At 43.3% G+C, this 17214-nt stretch overlaps 1 protein-coding gene across 1 annotated transcript; it reads right to left on the reverse strand.

Annotated features, from left to right (window-relative positions):
* Positions 1-12165: 12165 nt before the first annotated feature.
* On the reverse strand, positions 12166-16537 carry DNAJC22 (DnaJ heat shock protein family (Hsp40) member C22). The gene is made up of 3 exons (XM_004006380.6): positions 16486-16537; positions 14868-15825; positions 12166-13796 (listed from the first exon to the last, which is right to left on the reverse strand). The coding sequence occupies exons 2-3, from the start codon at positions 15705-15707 to the stop codon at positions 13593-13595; spliced, it is 1044 nt and encodes a 347-aa protein (XP_004006429.1). The 5' UTR covers positions 15708-15825; positions 16486-16537; the 3' UTR covers positions 12166-13592.
* Positions 16538-17214: the final 677 nt, after the last annotated feature.

A 17214-nucleotide genomic window follows, 5' to 3' on the forward strand; every position in this document is an offset into this window, starting at 1 on the left:
TTCCAGACGGCGCTCCTTTGGGCGCTACGACCTCTCCTCGACGACTTAACACCAATTTCCATTTCGCCACCTTCCAGCCCCGAGTTTTATTCCAGAAGGCTATTTCAGAGCCACCAGCTGTGGGAAACGCCCGGACGTCCGGACTTCTTTGCCGCTCAGCCTCCTGGGAATCCGTAGAGGCCGCTGCGGGGTGGTGGCGGGAGGATGCATGACCCTGGTCTGGTGCAAGATAGCTTCGGGAGCAAGCCACGTTCACCAGATACACCAAGTCCATTCCTGTGTCGGTTTCCTGGGCTGCTCAGTTGTCTGCATCCCTCTACACGGCTGTGGTCAGTCACATTACCCGTCGAATCTTTCCGTTAAACATTCTTGTTCGTGGTTAGATTCCCAAGCACCCCAGGGCCAGGGAAAGGGAACTAACTCGCTCAGTCGTGTCCGACTCTTCGCGACCCCATGGACTGCAGCCTACCAAGCTCCTCCGTCCATGCGACTTTCCAGGCAAGAGTACTGGAGTGGGGTGCCGTTGCCTTCTCCAGAACCATCCCTTAATATTTGTGCACCTTTCTAGCCAGTTTCCTCCATGTATGAAGCACTCACCCCACTGCCAACTGGTCAGGAGTGGCTAGAGGGTGGGCATTGAATCAGCAGTGAAAAGGTTAATCAGAGTCTGTCACCATGTTCTCTTTTGAGGGCGAAGTATAAGGGGCTCTGGGCAGGCACCAACCACAACCCAGAGAGTGTATATGGGAGTGTATAGAGACCATAGGCATAATATAATTTTGGTCCCCACAGGTTTGTTGTTGGAGTGGCAGTACAGGTAGATCTCTACAAAGTCATCTATCTGGTCCTTTGGTTTTTAACTTTGGATGGAGTGGAAGGGCCAAAAATCCTCTAGAGCCCACTGACCCTTGATTAATAGCGTCTAAGCTAATCCAACCACATCATTTACAGATCTAAAGAAACAGAAGATTAGGTCATCCAACTAGTTAGGGCATTACACAAGCTGTTGCTTACTACTGACTCTTCTTTCAAAGATTCAGATAGAAGCAGACCATCCAAATATCTGCTCTCTTTTCACTGACCACCCAATGAGTAGGAGACATTGTTCTAGGGGTGGGCCACTTACACAGAATAAAACTAGATCACTATCCTCAAGTAGAGTATCCAGTTGTAATGGAGGATGAAAGCTATTAAATAATTATAACCTGATGAAAAGTGCTAAAACAGAAAAGTGCAAAGTAGGAACAAAGAAGAATGTGTGAGTAATTCTTCCACAATTCTGCCTTCCCATACAGTGTGGGAATGGGATGATAACAACCCTGGTTAATAGGAAACTTCATACTAAAGAATGAGACCTAAACCAGTAGGATCCAAGATATTATTCTATGACTGATTTCACCAACCAAAAGTCATTTGGGTAACACCTTTGTTACAGGGCCTGATACTGCTGCAAAATATAATTTCTTCCTTGGGAGAAAAATTAAATCCTCACTCTTGGAAACCTTAGTCTGTTAGGAGAGACATGATGCCTTTCCTAAAAGAGCCTGTGGTCTAATGGGAGAGAATTTTTATATGTGGATATCCCACTTAGAAGGGAGGTGGATAGAGGAGCAGGCCTAGGCTAGATCTATGAGAGCTGTCAAACATCACTGGAAACTGAATGAGATGGAATCATATCTCCTCTAAGCGAGAGTGCTGAGTGTGGTTGAAAGGAATAGTTTGCCAAGTCCCTGGGGTGACAGGAGGTGTAGGCTCTTCACAAGGATTTAACTCAAAAACTAACGGCTCTCCCAGACGGGTGGGTCACATAGAGCATTGTTTTACTGAGTGGAATTTGCAAGAGGGGTACTGCAACTCATGGCCCATCTTTTTCCATGCAGCAGTCAACCTCTCTAAAAGGATATTGAACAAATGCTTCAAAAATACCTTTTACCTGGGCTATAAAGATTAATTTTATCATTGTTCTTTAAACTAGATATACAGTTTTCACTTTATATGGTACACAATTAAGTGATCATTGCCTGCTTTAAAACAGTGGCAAATTGTTTAAAATCTATTATATTGGAAGAAAGGAAATGCTGTAATAAATTCAGTATATAATACTGTGACCTACTCTGAAGAAACCACAAAAACAACCAAATTTTTGAAATGATTAGAATAACTGCTAAGGATTACAAAAGAAGACTTTAGAAAAAACATCCATATATCTTAGTTCAGCCTTAAGGGAAATGATTTATCCCAGGTTACCTAATGACTGAGGCAAATTAGAACTAAAGATAAAACATGATGCAGTCATCACCCTGGCAGATATATGGTGCAAAAATTAACATGACCTAATTTAATATATTTTCCAATAGACCCTTGTGATCAGAAATTTTAGCATGTTTTTCTTTGAGTCAATATTCTATATCCGAAGTGACTGATTGTCAGATTCCATGTTTTTATTAGGGGGAAAAAAAAGAGGTTAAAGTCTCTGATGACTAAAGCTGATGTCGCAAACCACAACAAGCATGAAGACCAGCAGAGAATATCTCATCAGGGTGTACTTTTCCCTTTGCTTGGACTACCTCTGATACTTAAGAATATTCATGTTGGTAGTCCACACTGTGTGTCTTAGAAACGTAGTTTTGTGCATGCCGAATAGATGTTATCTAAAAAAACTATTCCAGGTCCAAATGAGTTTGGGAAAGGCTTGGTAAAATCAAAATAAATTGGTTTATTGTAAAGCAACTATACTCCAATAAAAATTAATTTTGAAAAATTCAAAATAAATTGGTTTCCTTCCAGGAGCATTTAATATGGTAATGTGTTTTTTTAATATTGAAGGGAATGCAGTATATAGTATGCAGCTTTCCCCCAAGGAAACTTTTTTTACCCAGGAGACTTCTGTGTAGGATTAATGTTTCTTTGAACATCCACTCTATAACATTCTACTAGAAGGATTTGATTAGGTTGGAATTTCCTGTTTTATAGATAACAAAACTGAGGTTCAAAGACATGGGTAACATACCCAAATTCAACTGTGTATCAGATGTTTAGAGCCTTAAATTATCAAAGGTTGAATCCTTATATCACAAAATTAGTGACAATGTCAGAACCAAAACTCATATTTGAAACACTCAGTTGCAGGTTCATTAAAAACTTGAAATTGATCTCTAGTGAATTTGTTTCTATGTGTGAAAAATATAATACTGCTTTACTGTAAGTTCATTCATGGAATTTTAGCATGTTCTTTCATCTATACAGTCTGTCACCATTTTTTAAAAAATGATAATGCCACCCTCTGTAAAATGTTTTAGGGTTTATAAAGTGCCCTCAACACATCCCATTTGAATGTCTCAATATCCCTGTGAGGCAAGCATCACTGTCCTCATTTAACAAACAAGGACATCAAGCCTCAATTGTTAAATAGCAGGGGTGTGTTTGTAGGAGAGGAAGGTCTATTGCAGCGCCATGCAAAAAGAATGGGTGGCTCATGCTCAAAAAAACCCAAACTCCCTTAAACAGAAATTTAGTGTATTTAGTAAATGTCCTGTTACTTGCATTGAGAGAAGATAGTCCTTCTGTCCTTCGAGCTAGGCTTCTGCAATGCGTGAACCAAGGAGTTCCAGATGTACAGGCCATATTTAGAAGAGGCAGAGGAATCAGAGATCAAATTGCCAACATTTGTTGGATCAGAGAGAACACAAGGGAATTCCAGAAAAACATCTACATCTACACTGATTACACTAAAGCCTTTGACTATGCAGATCACAACCAACTGTGGAAAATTCTTAAAGAGATAAGAATACCAGACCACGTTAGCTGTCTCCTGAGAAACCTGTATGAGGGCCAAGAAGCAACAGAACTGGACATGGAACAATGGACTGGTTGAAAAATTTTGGGAAAGGAGTACAAGACTGTATATTGTCATGCAAAATGCTAGGCTGGATAAATCACAAGCTGGAATCAAGATTTCCAGGAGAAATATCAACAACCTCAGATATGCATATGATACCACTCTAATGGCTAAAAATGAAGAGAAACTAAAGAGCCTTTTGATGGGTGTGAATGAGGATAGTGCAGCCAGTTTTGCTGCTAAGTCGCTTTAGTCGTGTCCGACTCTGTGCGACCCCATAGACGGCAGCCCACCAGGCTCCACTGTCAACGGGACTCTCCAGGCAAGAACACTGGAGTGGGTTGCCATTTCCTTCTCCAATGCATGAAAGTGAAAAGTGAAAGTGAGGTCGCTCAGTCGCGTCCGACTCTTATCGACCCCTTGGGCTGCAGCCTACCAGGCTCCTCCACCCATGGGATTTTCCAGGAAAGAATACTGGAGTGGGGTGCCATTGCCTTAAGCTGGCTTAAAACTCAGCATTCAAAAAACTAAGATCATGGCATCCAGTCCCATCACTTCATGGCAAATAGATGGGCAAAAAGTGAAAGCAGTGACTGATTTTAATTTCTTGGGTTCCAAAATCACTTCGGATAGTGACTGCAGATTGTGACCACAGCCATGAAATTACAAGATGCTTGCTCCTTGGAAGGAATGCTATGACAAACCTAGACAGTGTATTAAAAAGCGGAGACATCACTTTGCCAACAAAGTCCCATACAGTCAAAGCTATGATTTTTTTGAGCAGTCATGTACGGATGTGAGAGTTGGACTATAAAGAAGGAGGTGTGCCGAAGAATTGATGCTTTCAAATTGTAGTGCTGGAGAAGATGCTTGAGAGTCCCCTGGACTGCAAGGAGATCAAACCAGTCAATCCTAAAGGAAATCAACCCTGAATATTCACTGGAAGGACTGATGCTAAAGTTAACGCTCCAATACTTTGTCGACCCAATGTGAACAGCTGATTCATTGGAAAAGACCCTGATGCTAGGGAAGACTGAAGGTAAAAGGAGAAGGGGCTGGCAAAGGATGAGATGGTTAGATAGCATCAGCAACTCAATGGACATATATCTGAGCAAACTTCAGGAGACAGTAAAGGACAGGGGAGTCTGGCATGCTGCAGTCCATGGGGTCACAAAGAGTTGGGAGTGACTTAGCGACTGAACAACAGTCGTTCAGTATAGTCAAAGAGACAAGACTAAAAAACGTGAGATACAGAATGATTATATGGCAACATGTAAGAAAATGCCTGACAGGACAGTACAAAGTGGACAAGAATGCAGAAGGAATTCAAAGAGGAAAGATTACTGGAGATGGACCTAATCAGTGAAGGCATCATTTAGAGATAAACCTGAAGCTGGATCATAAAAGAAGTATAAAGATTTGGATTAGCAGAGGAGAAAAAGAATTACAGAAGACTGACATCAGCAAAGACATGAACATGAGAACAAGAAACACACTGATGGCAAAGAATTAGTTTGAGGGGAGATGGGTCTGAAGTGATCAGTCTCTTGGCTATACAAAAAAGTCGACTGCTAAGAGGCAGAGTTCCCAGTCACACTATACAAAATGAGCAAGTGCTTTCAACCCAAATTACATAGAAAAGCAGTGAATTTACACTCTTTACTGTGGACCCCAGGAATGAAAGGGAAGGTAGGAAGAGAAGCCAATGGACTTCTCTGGTAGTCCACTGGTTAAGTCCTTGCCAGTACAGGGGACACAGGCTTGTCCCTGGTCCAGGAAGGTTTCACATGCTGCAAGGCAACTAAGCCCGCGCACCACAACTACTGAGCCTGCACTCTCGAGCCTGTGCTCCACAAGAGAAGCAACTGCAGTGAGAAGCCCTCACACCCCAACTCCCACCGTCTGCAACTTAAGAAAGCCTGTGTGTAGCAACAAAGACCAAGCATGGCCGAAAATAAATAAATAAATAAATTTTAATCTTTTTTTTTTTACAGAGAAGCCAAGTTCAAACTGGTGGTTATAGGTAGGAAGGAGAAGCCGGGGAGTAACATGAGCCTCAATGGCCCTCCGATCTGTGACTGGGAAATACATAAATAGATGACACCTAGATTTCCTCTCTACGCTTCCCATTCCTTTCCTGACAGTAATTCATTTGAAAGGTGCCTGACCTATCGATGGTCGGAAAAATGTCCCTTTAAGTGATGCTTGCAAAGCCAGGCTCTCATGCTAAGTTAGTCCTTGCCCAGCAGAGGATGTTCCCGGCAAACCTTCTTACCCCAAAATGGAATTAAGGTCTGGCACAGAATGGGTTTTTAAATCATTCCCTTCCAACTTTCCCACAAAGGGCACTGCTCTATTCTGTTGAAACTTATCAATGAAGTTTAAATCCAGAAAATCCAAGGTCTTGCTGAAAATTATGAATATAATAGTTTGCAAGTAGCAGATGGAAAAAGGTGGGGGAAAAGAGAACTGGAAAGAAAAGGAAAATGAAGAAAGCAATAAATTATTGAACTATAACCTCATTTAGATGGAACCCTATGTAAATTTTCTGCATTTGTCGTTAGAACCCACCTGAGCTAAACAAACAAAACCGGTTAATTGAACATGTTTCAATCCCTTGCCACTAAGGAAGAGATGGCAAGGAACATGAAGAGAAGCCAAAAAATCAGCTTCTTGGGGTATGAACTTCAAAAACCAAAGCAGGGGTATGAAACTTGTGTTCAGACAAAGCTCTGAGATTACCCCCGAGTTTCTCAAAAGATCAAATGACATCTACAAAACATACTTACTTTGAAGTTCGCAGTTTCTCTAACCTTCCCAACAAAGGGAGGGGACTGAACTCTGGTAATGAACTGACTGCAGATGGTGACTGCAGCCATGAAATTAAAAGATGCTTGCTCCTTGGAAGAAAAGCTATAACCAACCTAGACAACACATTAAAAAGTAGAGACATTACTTTGCCAACAAAGGTCCATCTAGTCAAAGCTATGGTTTTTCCAGTAGTGTATGGATGTGAGAGTTGGACTATAAAGAAAGCTGAGGGCCGAAGAATTGATGCTTTTGAACTATGGTGTTGGAGAAGACTCTTGAGAGTCCCTTGAACAGCAAGGAGATCCAACCAGTCCATCCTAAAGGAAATCAGTCCTAAATATTCATTGGAAGGACTGATGCTGAAGCTGAAACTCCAATACTTTGGCCACCTGATGCGAATAACTGACTCATTGGAAAAGACCCTGATGCTAGGAAAGATTGAAGGCAGGAGGAGAAGGGGACGACAGAGGATGAGATGGTTGGATGGCATCACTGACTTGATGGACGTGATTTTGAGTAAGCTCCGGGAGTTGGTGATGGACAGGGAGGCCTGGCGTGCTGCAGTCCATGGGGTCGCAAAGAGTCGGACACAACTGAGCGACTAAACTGAACTGAAGGAGGTACCACCACTAGATCCTAAAAAAAAAAAAAGTGAAGGGACATAATTTACCCTGTGACAGCCTTAAGGCGCCATCTGCAGTTCTCATCGAACACTGCAATAAACCCAGACCTGCTGGCTTGTTAGGGCCACACACTCACTGTTAGAGAAAAAAAGAAAACAAAGAAATACTAAATTCCAGCCAGGGAGTCCTCAAAAGCCTCCTAAGTCCCAGAGTAGATGAAAACTCAGCTTGAAGACACAGTGCCTAGGAAAAGACCTAAGGGCCTTAGTTGGCTATAAGCTCCATGAGAAACCACCCCCCTCCAAAAAAGCTAATAAATTCTTAGACTGCTTGATATAAAGGATGATATATTGTCCAGACCTTGAGAACTTAATAGCTCCACAGTACCTTGTTCTGTCTGAACACATCTGAGAATTGCATCTGGTTCTGGGCACCACAATTTAAGAGCAATATTGACAACAGTCATAAAAATGTTCATACCCTTTGACCCAGTAATCCCACCCATGGGAATTTATTCTGAAATAATTCAAGAGACTAGATGAATTAGAAACATGAAAATATTGATGCAGCATTCTTTATAACAACAAATATGTATCAGCAAATATATATATATATATATATATCTTAAATGTCTCCCAAGAAGGGAATATTACATAGCATTAAAGTATAATTATGCTATTTGAAAAAAATTAAAAATATAGAATAATAATAATGCATGCTGCAACGTAGATGAATCCTGAAAATATTATACTAAGTGAAATAAGCCAGACACAAAAGGAAACATTGTATGATTCTATTTACTTAAAAGGTCCAGAATAGGCAAACCTATAGAGACAGAAAGTAGATTAGTAGTTGCCAGGGTCTGGTGAGAGGAGAGAATTGTAATAGCTAAGGGATTCCGTTTTAGGGTGGTTTAAAATGGTCTGGAGTCAGTGTTGATGACTTTACAACCTTATAAATATACTAAAAATCACTAAATTATATACTTTAAAAGGGTAAATTTATGGTATGTGAATTATAGCTCAGTAAAAAAATATATATATACATATAACATCTTCCTTGTAATATACATCAATGCCTATGATTTAGGGAAGGGAAAGACTATAACATTATATCCCTGATATGATATGTACATTTATGGATGAGGACTAAAAGAGAACATGAATAAATGAAAACAGACAGTTTGATACACGTGAATTTTTGATTGGGGGGTGGCCATGATATTGTTCTTTGAGCAAGTAAATATTTTATTTTTTTCCCAAGACAGTGTCCACAAGAGGGCAGCGAGATGTCAAACCAAACTATTTAACACAAGCTTCATCCAAACAGTTAGAAACCCAGAATCCAATGTGGAAAGCAATCTTAAAGGTTATCTAAATTCAATTTCCTCACCTAACAAAGAAAAAACTGAGGCCCAGAATGGTAAAGTGGTTCATTCTAAGTCAGCAGGCTGGTCAGGCAAGAGGCAGAAGGAAAACCCCATCTTCTCACTTCTCCATCCATCCTCTTTCTATCAAACTACAGCACATCCTTAAACAAGACAATGTTTAATCTAGAAAAGGGAAAATTTAGAGGGATATGAAGGGAAGGGCAAGTTCTTATCAAGAAACAGTTTCTGGGACTTCCCTGGTGGTCTAGTGGTTTAGACTCCTCACTTCCAATGCAGGGGGCCCCAGGTTTGATCCCTGGTTGGGGAACTAGATCCCACATGCTGCCACTAAGAGTTTGCATGCTGCAACTAAGACCTGGTACAGCCAAATAAGTGAATAAATAAAAATAAATAAATATATATGTATATATATATAAAGGTTTCTTAAAGGCTTTTGTTCTTTGTAACAGGAAATGAGAAATCTAGAAAAAATTTCAGGGAAGCAAATTTCAGTGCAATAAAAGAACAACAAAATACTTATGGCTGATTCATGTTGATGTTTAGCAGAAAACAACACAATTCTGTAAAGTAATTATCCTTCAATTAAAAAATAAAAATTTTAAAAAAGAACAGCAATTAAGGATGCCCAAAAGGTGGGACACGTACGGGATTTCCAATTAATTCAGAAGCCAGAATGGTCATCTCTGGGAAGATGGTCATCTCTGGGTCATCCCTAGACCCTGCACTGCACCAGATGAGTACTAGGGGGAGAGGCTTTCTCAGTTTGCTTCCAACTTTTTAAAGGTTCTGTATACTTTTATTTGTAGGAGTGGGAGAATACAACATCACTGGATTTCATTTACATCAACTCAGGTAGAAAAAAGGATCTCTCACCTGCTAATATCTTAGTTGTTTTTTTAAAAATAATTATTTCATAGTGAATTTCTATTTTCAGCTGATTTTCACTATGCCAGGGTCTTTAGGAAATACATTCTCAAAAAAGTCTTAGTGATTATAATATTCCAGGTTGGTGGCAAAGCAGAATTTTCTTCCAGAGGTTCCAAATTCATGTGACTTGTGCCATTTCTTTATTTTCAAAAAATGGCTGGCTACACCATTAGATACATGAATATCTAAATGTCCACTGGGGGTAGGTAGGTAGCCTGATTCTGGCAAGCACTCAATTTCAGTACCTGCTCACAGGCTAGGACAAGAGCAAAGATGAAATCTGAAGATGGTTTAACCAACTAGTATTTCCCACTAAGAGGGAAAGATTCTTTTTATTTTTGGCTGCAGGTGGGTTTCTACTATTAATAGTTGCAGCCAGCAGGGGCTACTCTGTTGCAGTACAAGGGCTTCTCATTGCAGTGGCAGCACAGCCAGAATTAAAACAAACAAACAAAACAAAACAAATTTTTTAAAATGTTGTGCGAAGATACTGAACTTCACCAGAAGTCACAGAAAGGCAAATTGAAGTCATCGGATACTATCTCTCACCCATTATCTTAGCAAAAAATTGCAAAGAGGTAACAGTACATACCAGTAACAAAGAAAGGACTACTTGTACTGCTGGTGAAAGTGTACATTGTTAGTCTTTTCCAAAAGTAACCTGATATAATAGCAATCAAGGTATTAAAACATATATTCTGCTTGATCCTATTTTATCACTTATTGGAATCTAGCCTCAGAAAAACAAAGCACCAGCACACATGTTTGTTTGTTTGTTTACTTATTTTGGCTGAGCTGGGTCTTCCTTGCTGTGCTTGGGCTTTCTCTAGTTGTGGCCAGCAGGAACTGTTCTCTAGTTGTGGTGCACAGGCTTCTCTTCTATGGTGAGTATGGACCCAGTAGTTGTGGCAAACAGGCTTAGGTGCCCTGAGGTATGTGGGATCTTCCTGGACCAAGGATCAAATCCATGTGCCCTGCACTGGCAGGCCGATTCTCAACCACTGGACCACCAGGGAAGTCCCAGTACACGTTTAAAGATATTTATTGTAGCATTGCTGCGGTGGGAAAAATAGAAACTGCTCATAAATAGCTCTCATTTAAATAAACTGAAATATATTTTTGTAACAAAAACTCATAAGAAAATTTGAGAATGGTATAATAATTTTCCAAATGAAGTAAAGCCCCAATCACTCTTGTGTCTCTTTTTCCTTATAGACTATTTTTAATATATTTACATTTTACAGATGTAGTACTACATATCATGTTAATAAATTACTCATAGCTTATGAAAATGGCTTATTAAAATTCCACATGATAATTTGAAAAATTACATTTTTCAAAGAAAATACATAAATTTTTGTGCCACTTTAAAAAGGTGTGACAGGACTTCCCTGGGGGGTCCAGTGGTTAAGGACACGGGTTCAATACCTGGTCTGTGAAGGTTCCACATGCCTCAGGGCAACTTAGCCCTGTGAGTCACAACTAGTAAGCCCAAATTCTAGAGCCCACATGTCTATAGCCAGTACCCTGCAACAGGAGAAGCCACCGCAATGAGAAGCCCAGGCACCCAACTAGACCAAGCCCTCACGGCAATGAAGACACAGCGTAGCCAAAAAGAAATAATTCATTTTAAAAAGTGTGACACTGTCAATTAACTGTACTTCAATAAAAAATACTGACAAAATCAGAAGAATAACTTGATATGATGAAACATTTGAGTAAATTGAACAGTTTAGCCCTCCCATCTCCCCAAGGATCAGTCTGGGAAAGGTTCGCCCCGCCCCGCCCAGCCCTTCCGGACTAGCCACTCTCAGGTCTCCAGGACCAACCTGCTGATTTTCGGGCCGTGCTGCCTCTCCTAGGCTGCCCAGGAAGCCCCTTCCTCAGGGAAGATGAGGTCCCCTAGCAGACCCAGCCAGGCCCCCAAGACCCCAGGCCTCTGGCTTCAGCCTTCCAGCCTCAGCTCCCTAGTAAGTGCCTTCTGTGTCCCCCAGGCCCCAAGAACCCAGACCTAGGGTAGGAGACAGACCCTTCTGGTGAAAGGCTCATCACTGCCCAGCTCTCTGGCGTGCTGGCCAGGTATGGCTAGGATCCTGCAGACCTCTGCTTACTATGAGCCCGGTGCCCCCCGAGGCCTGTGGGACCCCGACTCTGGGGTGCTGCCTGCCTGCCTGCCTCTCCCAGGGAGACTCAGCCTGGCCCATGTGGGCTCAGGATGCTGCCTGGGCGGTCCGTGCTGACTGAGGCAGCCCAGCTGGTGCCACCGCTCCTGTTCCATCGCCCCCAGGCCCTGGCAGCTCCTCTGAGCTTTGTATATTCCACTAACTCAGGTAGGTGGCAGGAGGAGGCAGCAGGCTTTGGCTGCCTCCGAGGGAAGAACACTAACCTGACCACAGCGGGCCTGCCGAGCTCACCCCCAAAAAAAGCAATTCCAACCTCAAAAAACAAACAAAAACGTAAAAGAAAAAGGTGTGAAAGTTAAATTTGGTCTTAAAATTGTAGTACATAAACTCACTGGCTAGTATTTTATATATATGGATGCAAAGAAAAACATCTATAAATTTCATTCCTCTCAATTGATTGGGCCATTTTTTTAATCAGTAGGGAATACAAGCCAAAGTAATTCTGCTTTTTAAAAACACATACACTACTCAGAGTTAACTTTCAGATAAAGGAAAGTGTGAGTGTGGTACACACAAATAAAGAAAGCTGGAGAAAAGGTACCTAATTTTACTATCATGTTCCTGATCTCCACTCTTCCTCTTCAAACTGAGGCATCCTGGGCTGTTCCTTCTACAACTGGGAATGAGATAAGGCCCCCTTGAGATGCTCAAGCTGTTAGTTCCTTAGGGTTTCCCCAAAGTCCCCACAAAGGCATAAAAGTGAAAGTGAAGTCACTCAGCCATGTCCAACTCTTTGCCACCCCATGGACTGTAGCCTACCAGGCTCCTCCGTCCATGGAATTTTCCAGGCAAGAGTACTGCAGTGGGTTGCCATTTCCATATGAAATACAAAATCATGAATTTTCCCATGAGTCCCCATAAAACAGTATCATCTATCCCTTCTGCAATTTTCTAACACATTTTATTTGCACCTCTCAGGACACAGTTCAAAACACAGGACAAGGAGGACTTTGATATGTGTACCTGTGTTATCACCCCCCACCGGACTGTAAATGATTAGGGAGCAGGGTGTATAGCTCAGAATCAAATCCCACGTTTCAAGAAGACCTGACAATTCAGCCAGTCCAACCACTTGTGTAAACTTTGAAGGTTCACCACAATATTCCAAGTAGAAGGGTCTGTGATGGGGGGATTATCCCCTACCTCACAGCAGCTTGTTCCTTCTTTGGAAAAGTGCAGCTTCTAAAAAGTTCTCCTATAAGCGGAATTAAAATATTTTCCTGAAAAGACTAGAATTCCAGCCTTTTCAAACTTAACCCCAGTCTTACACTTTGGTAGTCCACAGAATAGATCAAATCCTTTTTGCTACAGGACATCTTGTGAAATATTAGAACCCCTATATTTTCCTTCAATCACCTCACTTGGTGGTTTGCACATAAAAAAAAAGAAAGTTAAGTAAACCTCCTCCATGATCTATCAATATACCAGAGGTGAAATCAGGTGGTCTAGTCTCTAAAAGATATTTTATTGGCTTTATAATATGTCTTTCATTTCACTATGTGGATTAAGAAACAAGTCAGGACTACAATAGCCAATAACTCAGAAATTCAAAATCACAATAGTTTTCTCACCTCTTTAAGGTTTTCTCATCTCTACTGCAAGTGATTGGAGAAGGAAAGGGCAACTCACTCCAATAATCTTGCCTGGGGAATCCCATGGACAGAGAAGCCTGGTGGACTACAGTTCATAGGGTCACAAAGCATCAGACATGACCAAGCAAATGAGCACACGCTGCAAATGACAGTTTCTTTCACACTGATGGGATGCCTCACTGGGCAAAGGTATGCTGGGACAAGTGATCCAGCTCTGCCAGTCCAACCTCAAAGGGAAGTTTCTTCCCACCTCCAGGATCCCCTGGGCTTCCTGGGCTGCCTCAGGACTTCATATGCAGCCTGGATCTCCAGGAAGTGCCTCTGAGCTTCCTCCATCTGGTGCCGATTGTGGTCAGGGTGCCAGGTCTTCACTAGCTCCCGGAATCTGCCATGTATTTCTTCATTTGTTGCCCTCTCTGAGAGACCAAAAACCTTAGGGAAACAGAAGCTAACAAATTAGAACCTCATAAGTTGTCTGGGCTCCTGGGCCTCTCCTTGCTACCTTCCTAAAGCGGCTGGAATTGGCTTCCACTGCTGGCAGGAAAGGCAGAGAGCCTCAGATTAGAATTCCAACCTTCTGAAACATGGACAAGTTCTAGATCTCATGGCAAGAACCAGGATTTGCTTTTAATCACAGATGCCCTTTTCCAACCTGGAACTTGGCATCCTTGACAAGGTCTCCTCCTTACATATATGCGAAATAAGCATATATGTCCATCAAAGACATGTACAAGAGTGTTTGCAGCAGCTTTATTCAGAATAGCCCCAAACTGAAAACAATTCAAATGTTCACTGACAATAGAATGGATAGATAAATTGTGGTAGATTCATACAATGGGACATCAAACAACTATGAAAACAATTTATAATCCCGTGTATGAGTAAATTTCACAAACATAATGTTGAATGAAAGAACTCAGACACAAAAGAGCATATACACTGGATGATCCCATTTATATGAAGCCCAAGAATGGGCAAAATTAATCTATGGTAATAGATGTCTGAATACAGATTCTTTCCCAGGAAAGGAGTATAGATTGGGAAGGGGCATGAGGGAATCTTCTTTTTTGTTTTGTTTTGCTTTTTGGCTACACTGTGCAGCATACAGGATCTTACTTCCCCGCCCAGGGATTGAACCCATGACCCCCGCAATGGGAGCTCAGAGTCTTAATGACTGGACTGGCAGGGAAGTCCCAAAGGAACCTTCTTAATCGTGGAAATATTCCATACCTTCATCTGAGTGGTGGTTACCTAAGTACATAAAATTAGTGTACTTTATATACATATTATACCTCAGTAAAAAGAAAATAATATACATATATCTTTTCCCACTCCTTATCTCTGAACCTTCATCCATTGCACACAGAAACCCAAAGAAGCCACGATACCCTTCTGGGGTCTGGCCCAGCAGACGTGAAAACAGTACCTCCACGCCAGCTCCAGTGAGACTGAGCCTAACTCCTGGACCCATCTCAGACAGCAACGAGAGGGGAGAGACCTTACCTGGAGAGCCAGCTGACGCTTCTCATCCCGAAAACTGTGAACAAACTCATAGAGCTTCTCCCACTCTTGGAAGTAGCTGCTGCTGATGCCATGATCTCCGACCAGCAGCTTCCAGGCTCGGAAAGGCAGAAGGAGGACAGACTCCAAAAGGCGCCCAAGGAGGGGGAAGAAGCTGAACCAACTCAGGAAGGAGCCAAGGGTATCTGCCACATAGCTGAGGGTGACAGCTGTGTTGCAGAGGGCACTGAACACTAACGGGCCTGTGAAAGCAAGGTAAGCCAAGCCCAGGCGGTAGAGCCGCACGCTGAGCGTCTCTGACCCAGCTGAAGGTTTGTAGCGGCGATGCTTCTGGGCTGTAAGGCTGGCAGCCAAGCTGATGGGCAGGATGGCTATGGGGCGGCCATAGAAGATAGGTGAAGTAAGAAATGCTGCCCCTAGCGTGTTCTTTAGGTCTGATGTCTGGTTGCCAATGGCAGCCACCAGCAAGACCCCTAAGCCAACTGCCAGTGGCAGGCCCACAATATAGAAGCTGGCCATGAAGGAAAGGCTAATGAGAGCCACAAGGCCAAAATACATGCCCACTATCATCTGGGCAACAAAGCGAATGAGACTTAGAGGGGGTGTCCCCCTTCCTGAGCCCTGCCTCTGCTCCTGGGCTCTGTTGGCCTGAGCAACAAAGCTTGGGAGCAACCAGAATTCCCAGAGCCAGCCTAGACCACCACCCCCCAAGGTAAGCATCCAGAGCAGTGCATGGCTGTCCCGTCCCAGGTATAGGTGGTGGAGACCAGCAGGGCCCCCTACAGCCCAGAGGGCGTAAGTCATCAGGAGGCCCTTGGCCATCCTCTAGGAAAAGGGTCTCACAGTAAGTCCAGTGGCACCTGCCGTTGCCTAGAATGCAGAAATCTGGAGTCGTCTGTGAGAATCATGGCAGTCATGGCCCCAGAATTATCCTTAGACCCTAAGACATGGGAAAAAGCAGTCATAAGATTACGTCCAACACAGTAACACTTCTCCTTCCAATATCAGTCAAGTCCAGCTCTTCCTGAGTGTCCCTGAAATTGTAGCTCTCCCATATCCTTAGGTCTAGAATCTCACCTCTGTTCTTTACAACCACAGTGACTCCAAATTTAGAGAAGAAAGTTATAAGTGCTTTTGGTTGAGTAAATGAGAACTCAGCACAGGGACAAAAAAGGGTAAGCTTAAATTGCAGACCTCCCCCTAGGCCACCTACCTCCTGGAAGGACTCATGGTTTGCGGGTGGGGGTGAGTGAATAAACATGAACACACTACCCCTAGAAAGTTCCTATACAACTTTTAAAGTCCCCTACCATACAACCCCGCCCCACCTCAACTCGGACTGTGGCTGCCCACAGACCCCTGGCAGAGATTTTAGCCCTTCTCCAGCCTCCCATCTCTCCAGACCAAGAAATCTTGACAAAAGACAGACTTGAAAGAGGTCCTGAGTTCCCTCCAGCTCTAGAAAGGTACATTTTGACCTGGACCCAGGCACCTCACATTTCAACCACCGCCTTCCAGGAGAAACTTGTAAAGTCCCTCCATACTGCGGGGCTCAGGCCCACCAGCCAGCACGCGCTAGTCCCAGGGTGAGCAGCTGTACCTGGGTACCTCGGCTCCCAGATCAGACATTTCCTTTGACCACAGTCAAAATGGCCCCTCTCATTCATCCAAGTGGACTTTGTCTTTCAGCGTTTGCTGTGTCACGGAAGTTGGGCCGTCCTGGCCAGGCTCCTCCTCTCCAAGGCCCTCCCTCGCCCCTCAGGATCACCTTTCAGGCTGGAGCTTCTCTCGCCTGCCCTCTCCGGTAAACTTCGTTTTAGGTTTTTCTGGTGTATTCCGTCTCCCCAAGCTCAACCCGGCTGGCGCTGCACCCACTCCAAGAGCGCCTACATTACTACAGGACGACCACCAGGTGGCGCTGCCGCTTGCGGGCGGGAGGTGTCGGGCGGAGCCCCAGATTCACCTTGTCTAGATGCTGGGTCAAAGGAGCCCAGGGCCAGGCGGGGCGGGGTGGGGGGAGGCCTGTAAAAGCAAAAAAAGAAGCCCTCGATCTCCGCTTTGCACCCACACAAATGGGAGAGTGACACCTCCCTTACCTCAGGCTGCAGTCCTCTCTCCCTACTCCATTGCCGTTCAAGACTGCCTTGGATGGCTTCATTTCCAATTTGCCTAAGGCAGAGACACCAGAGTACAGGCTGCAGAGAGAGGCTCTCCCCTCAAGTTTCCCTCACTGCCCCGCCTCCAGGCCAGCCAGTCAGGGGCAATACATCTAGATCCAAGCCGGAGACCTGAGAAAACCTCAGGAACCCCAAGTCAGCTGTATCTCGCT

The sequence above is a fragment of the Ovis aries genome, chromosome 3 (genome assembly GCF_016772045.2).
Source record: "Ovis aries strain OAR_USU_Benz2616 breed Rambouillet chromosome 3, ARS-UI_Ramb_v3.0, whole genome shotgun sequence".
NCBI classification, from domain to species: domain Eukaryota; kingdom Metazoa; phylum Chordata; class Mammalia; order Artiodactyla; family Bovidae; genus Ovis; species Ovis aries.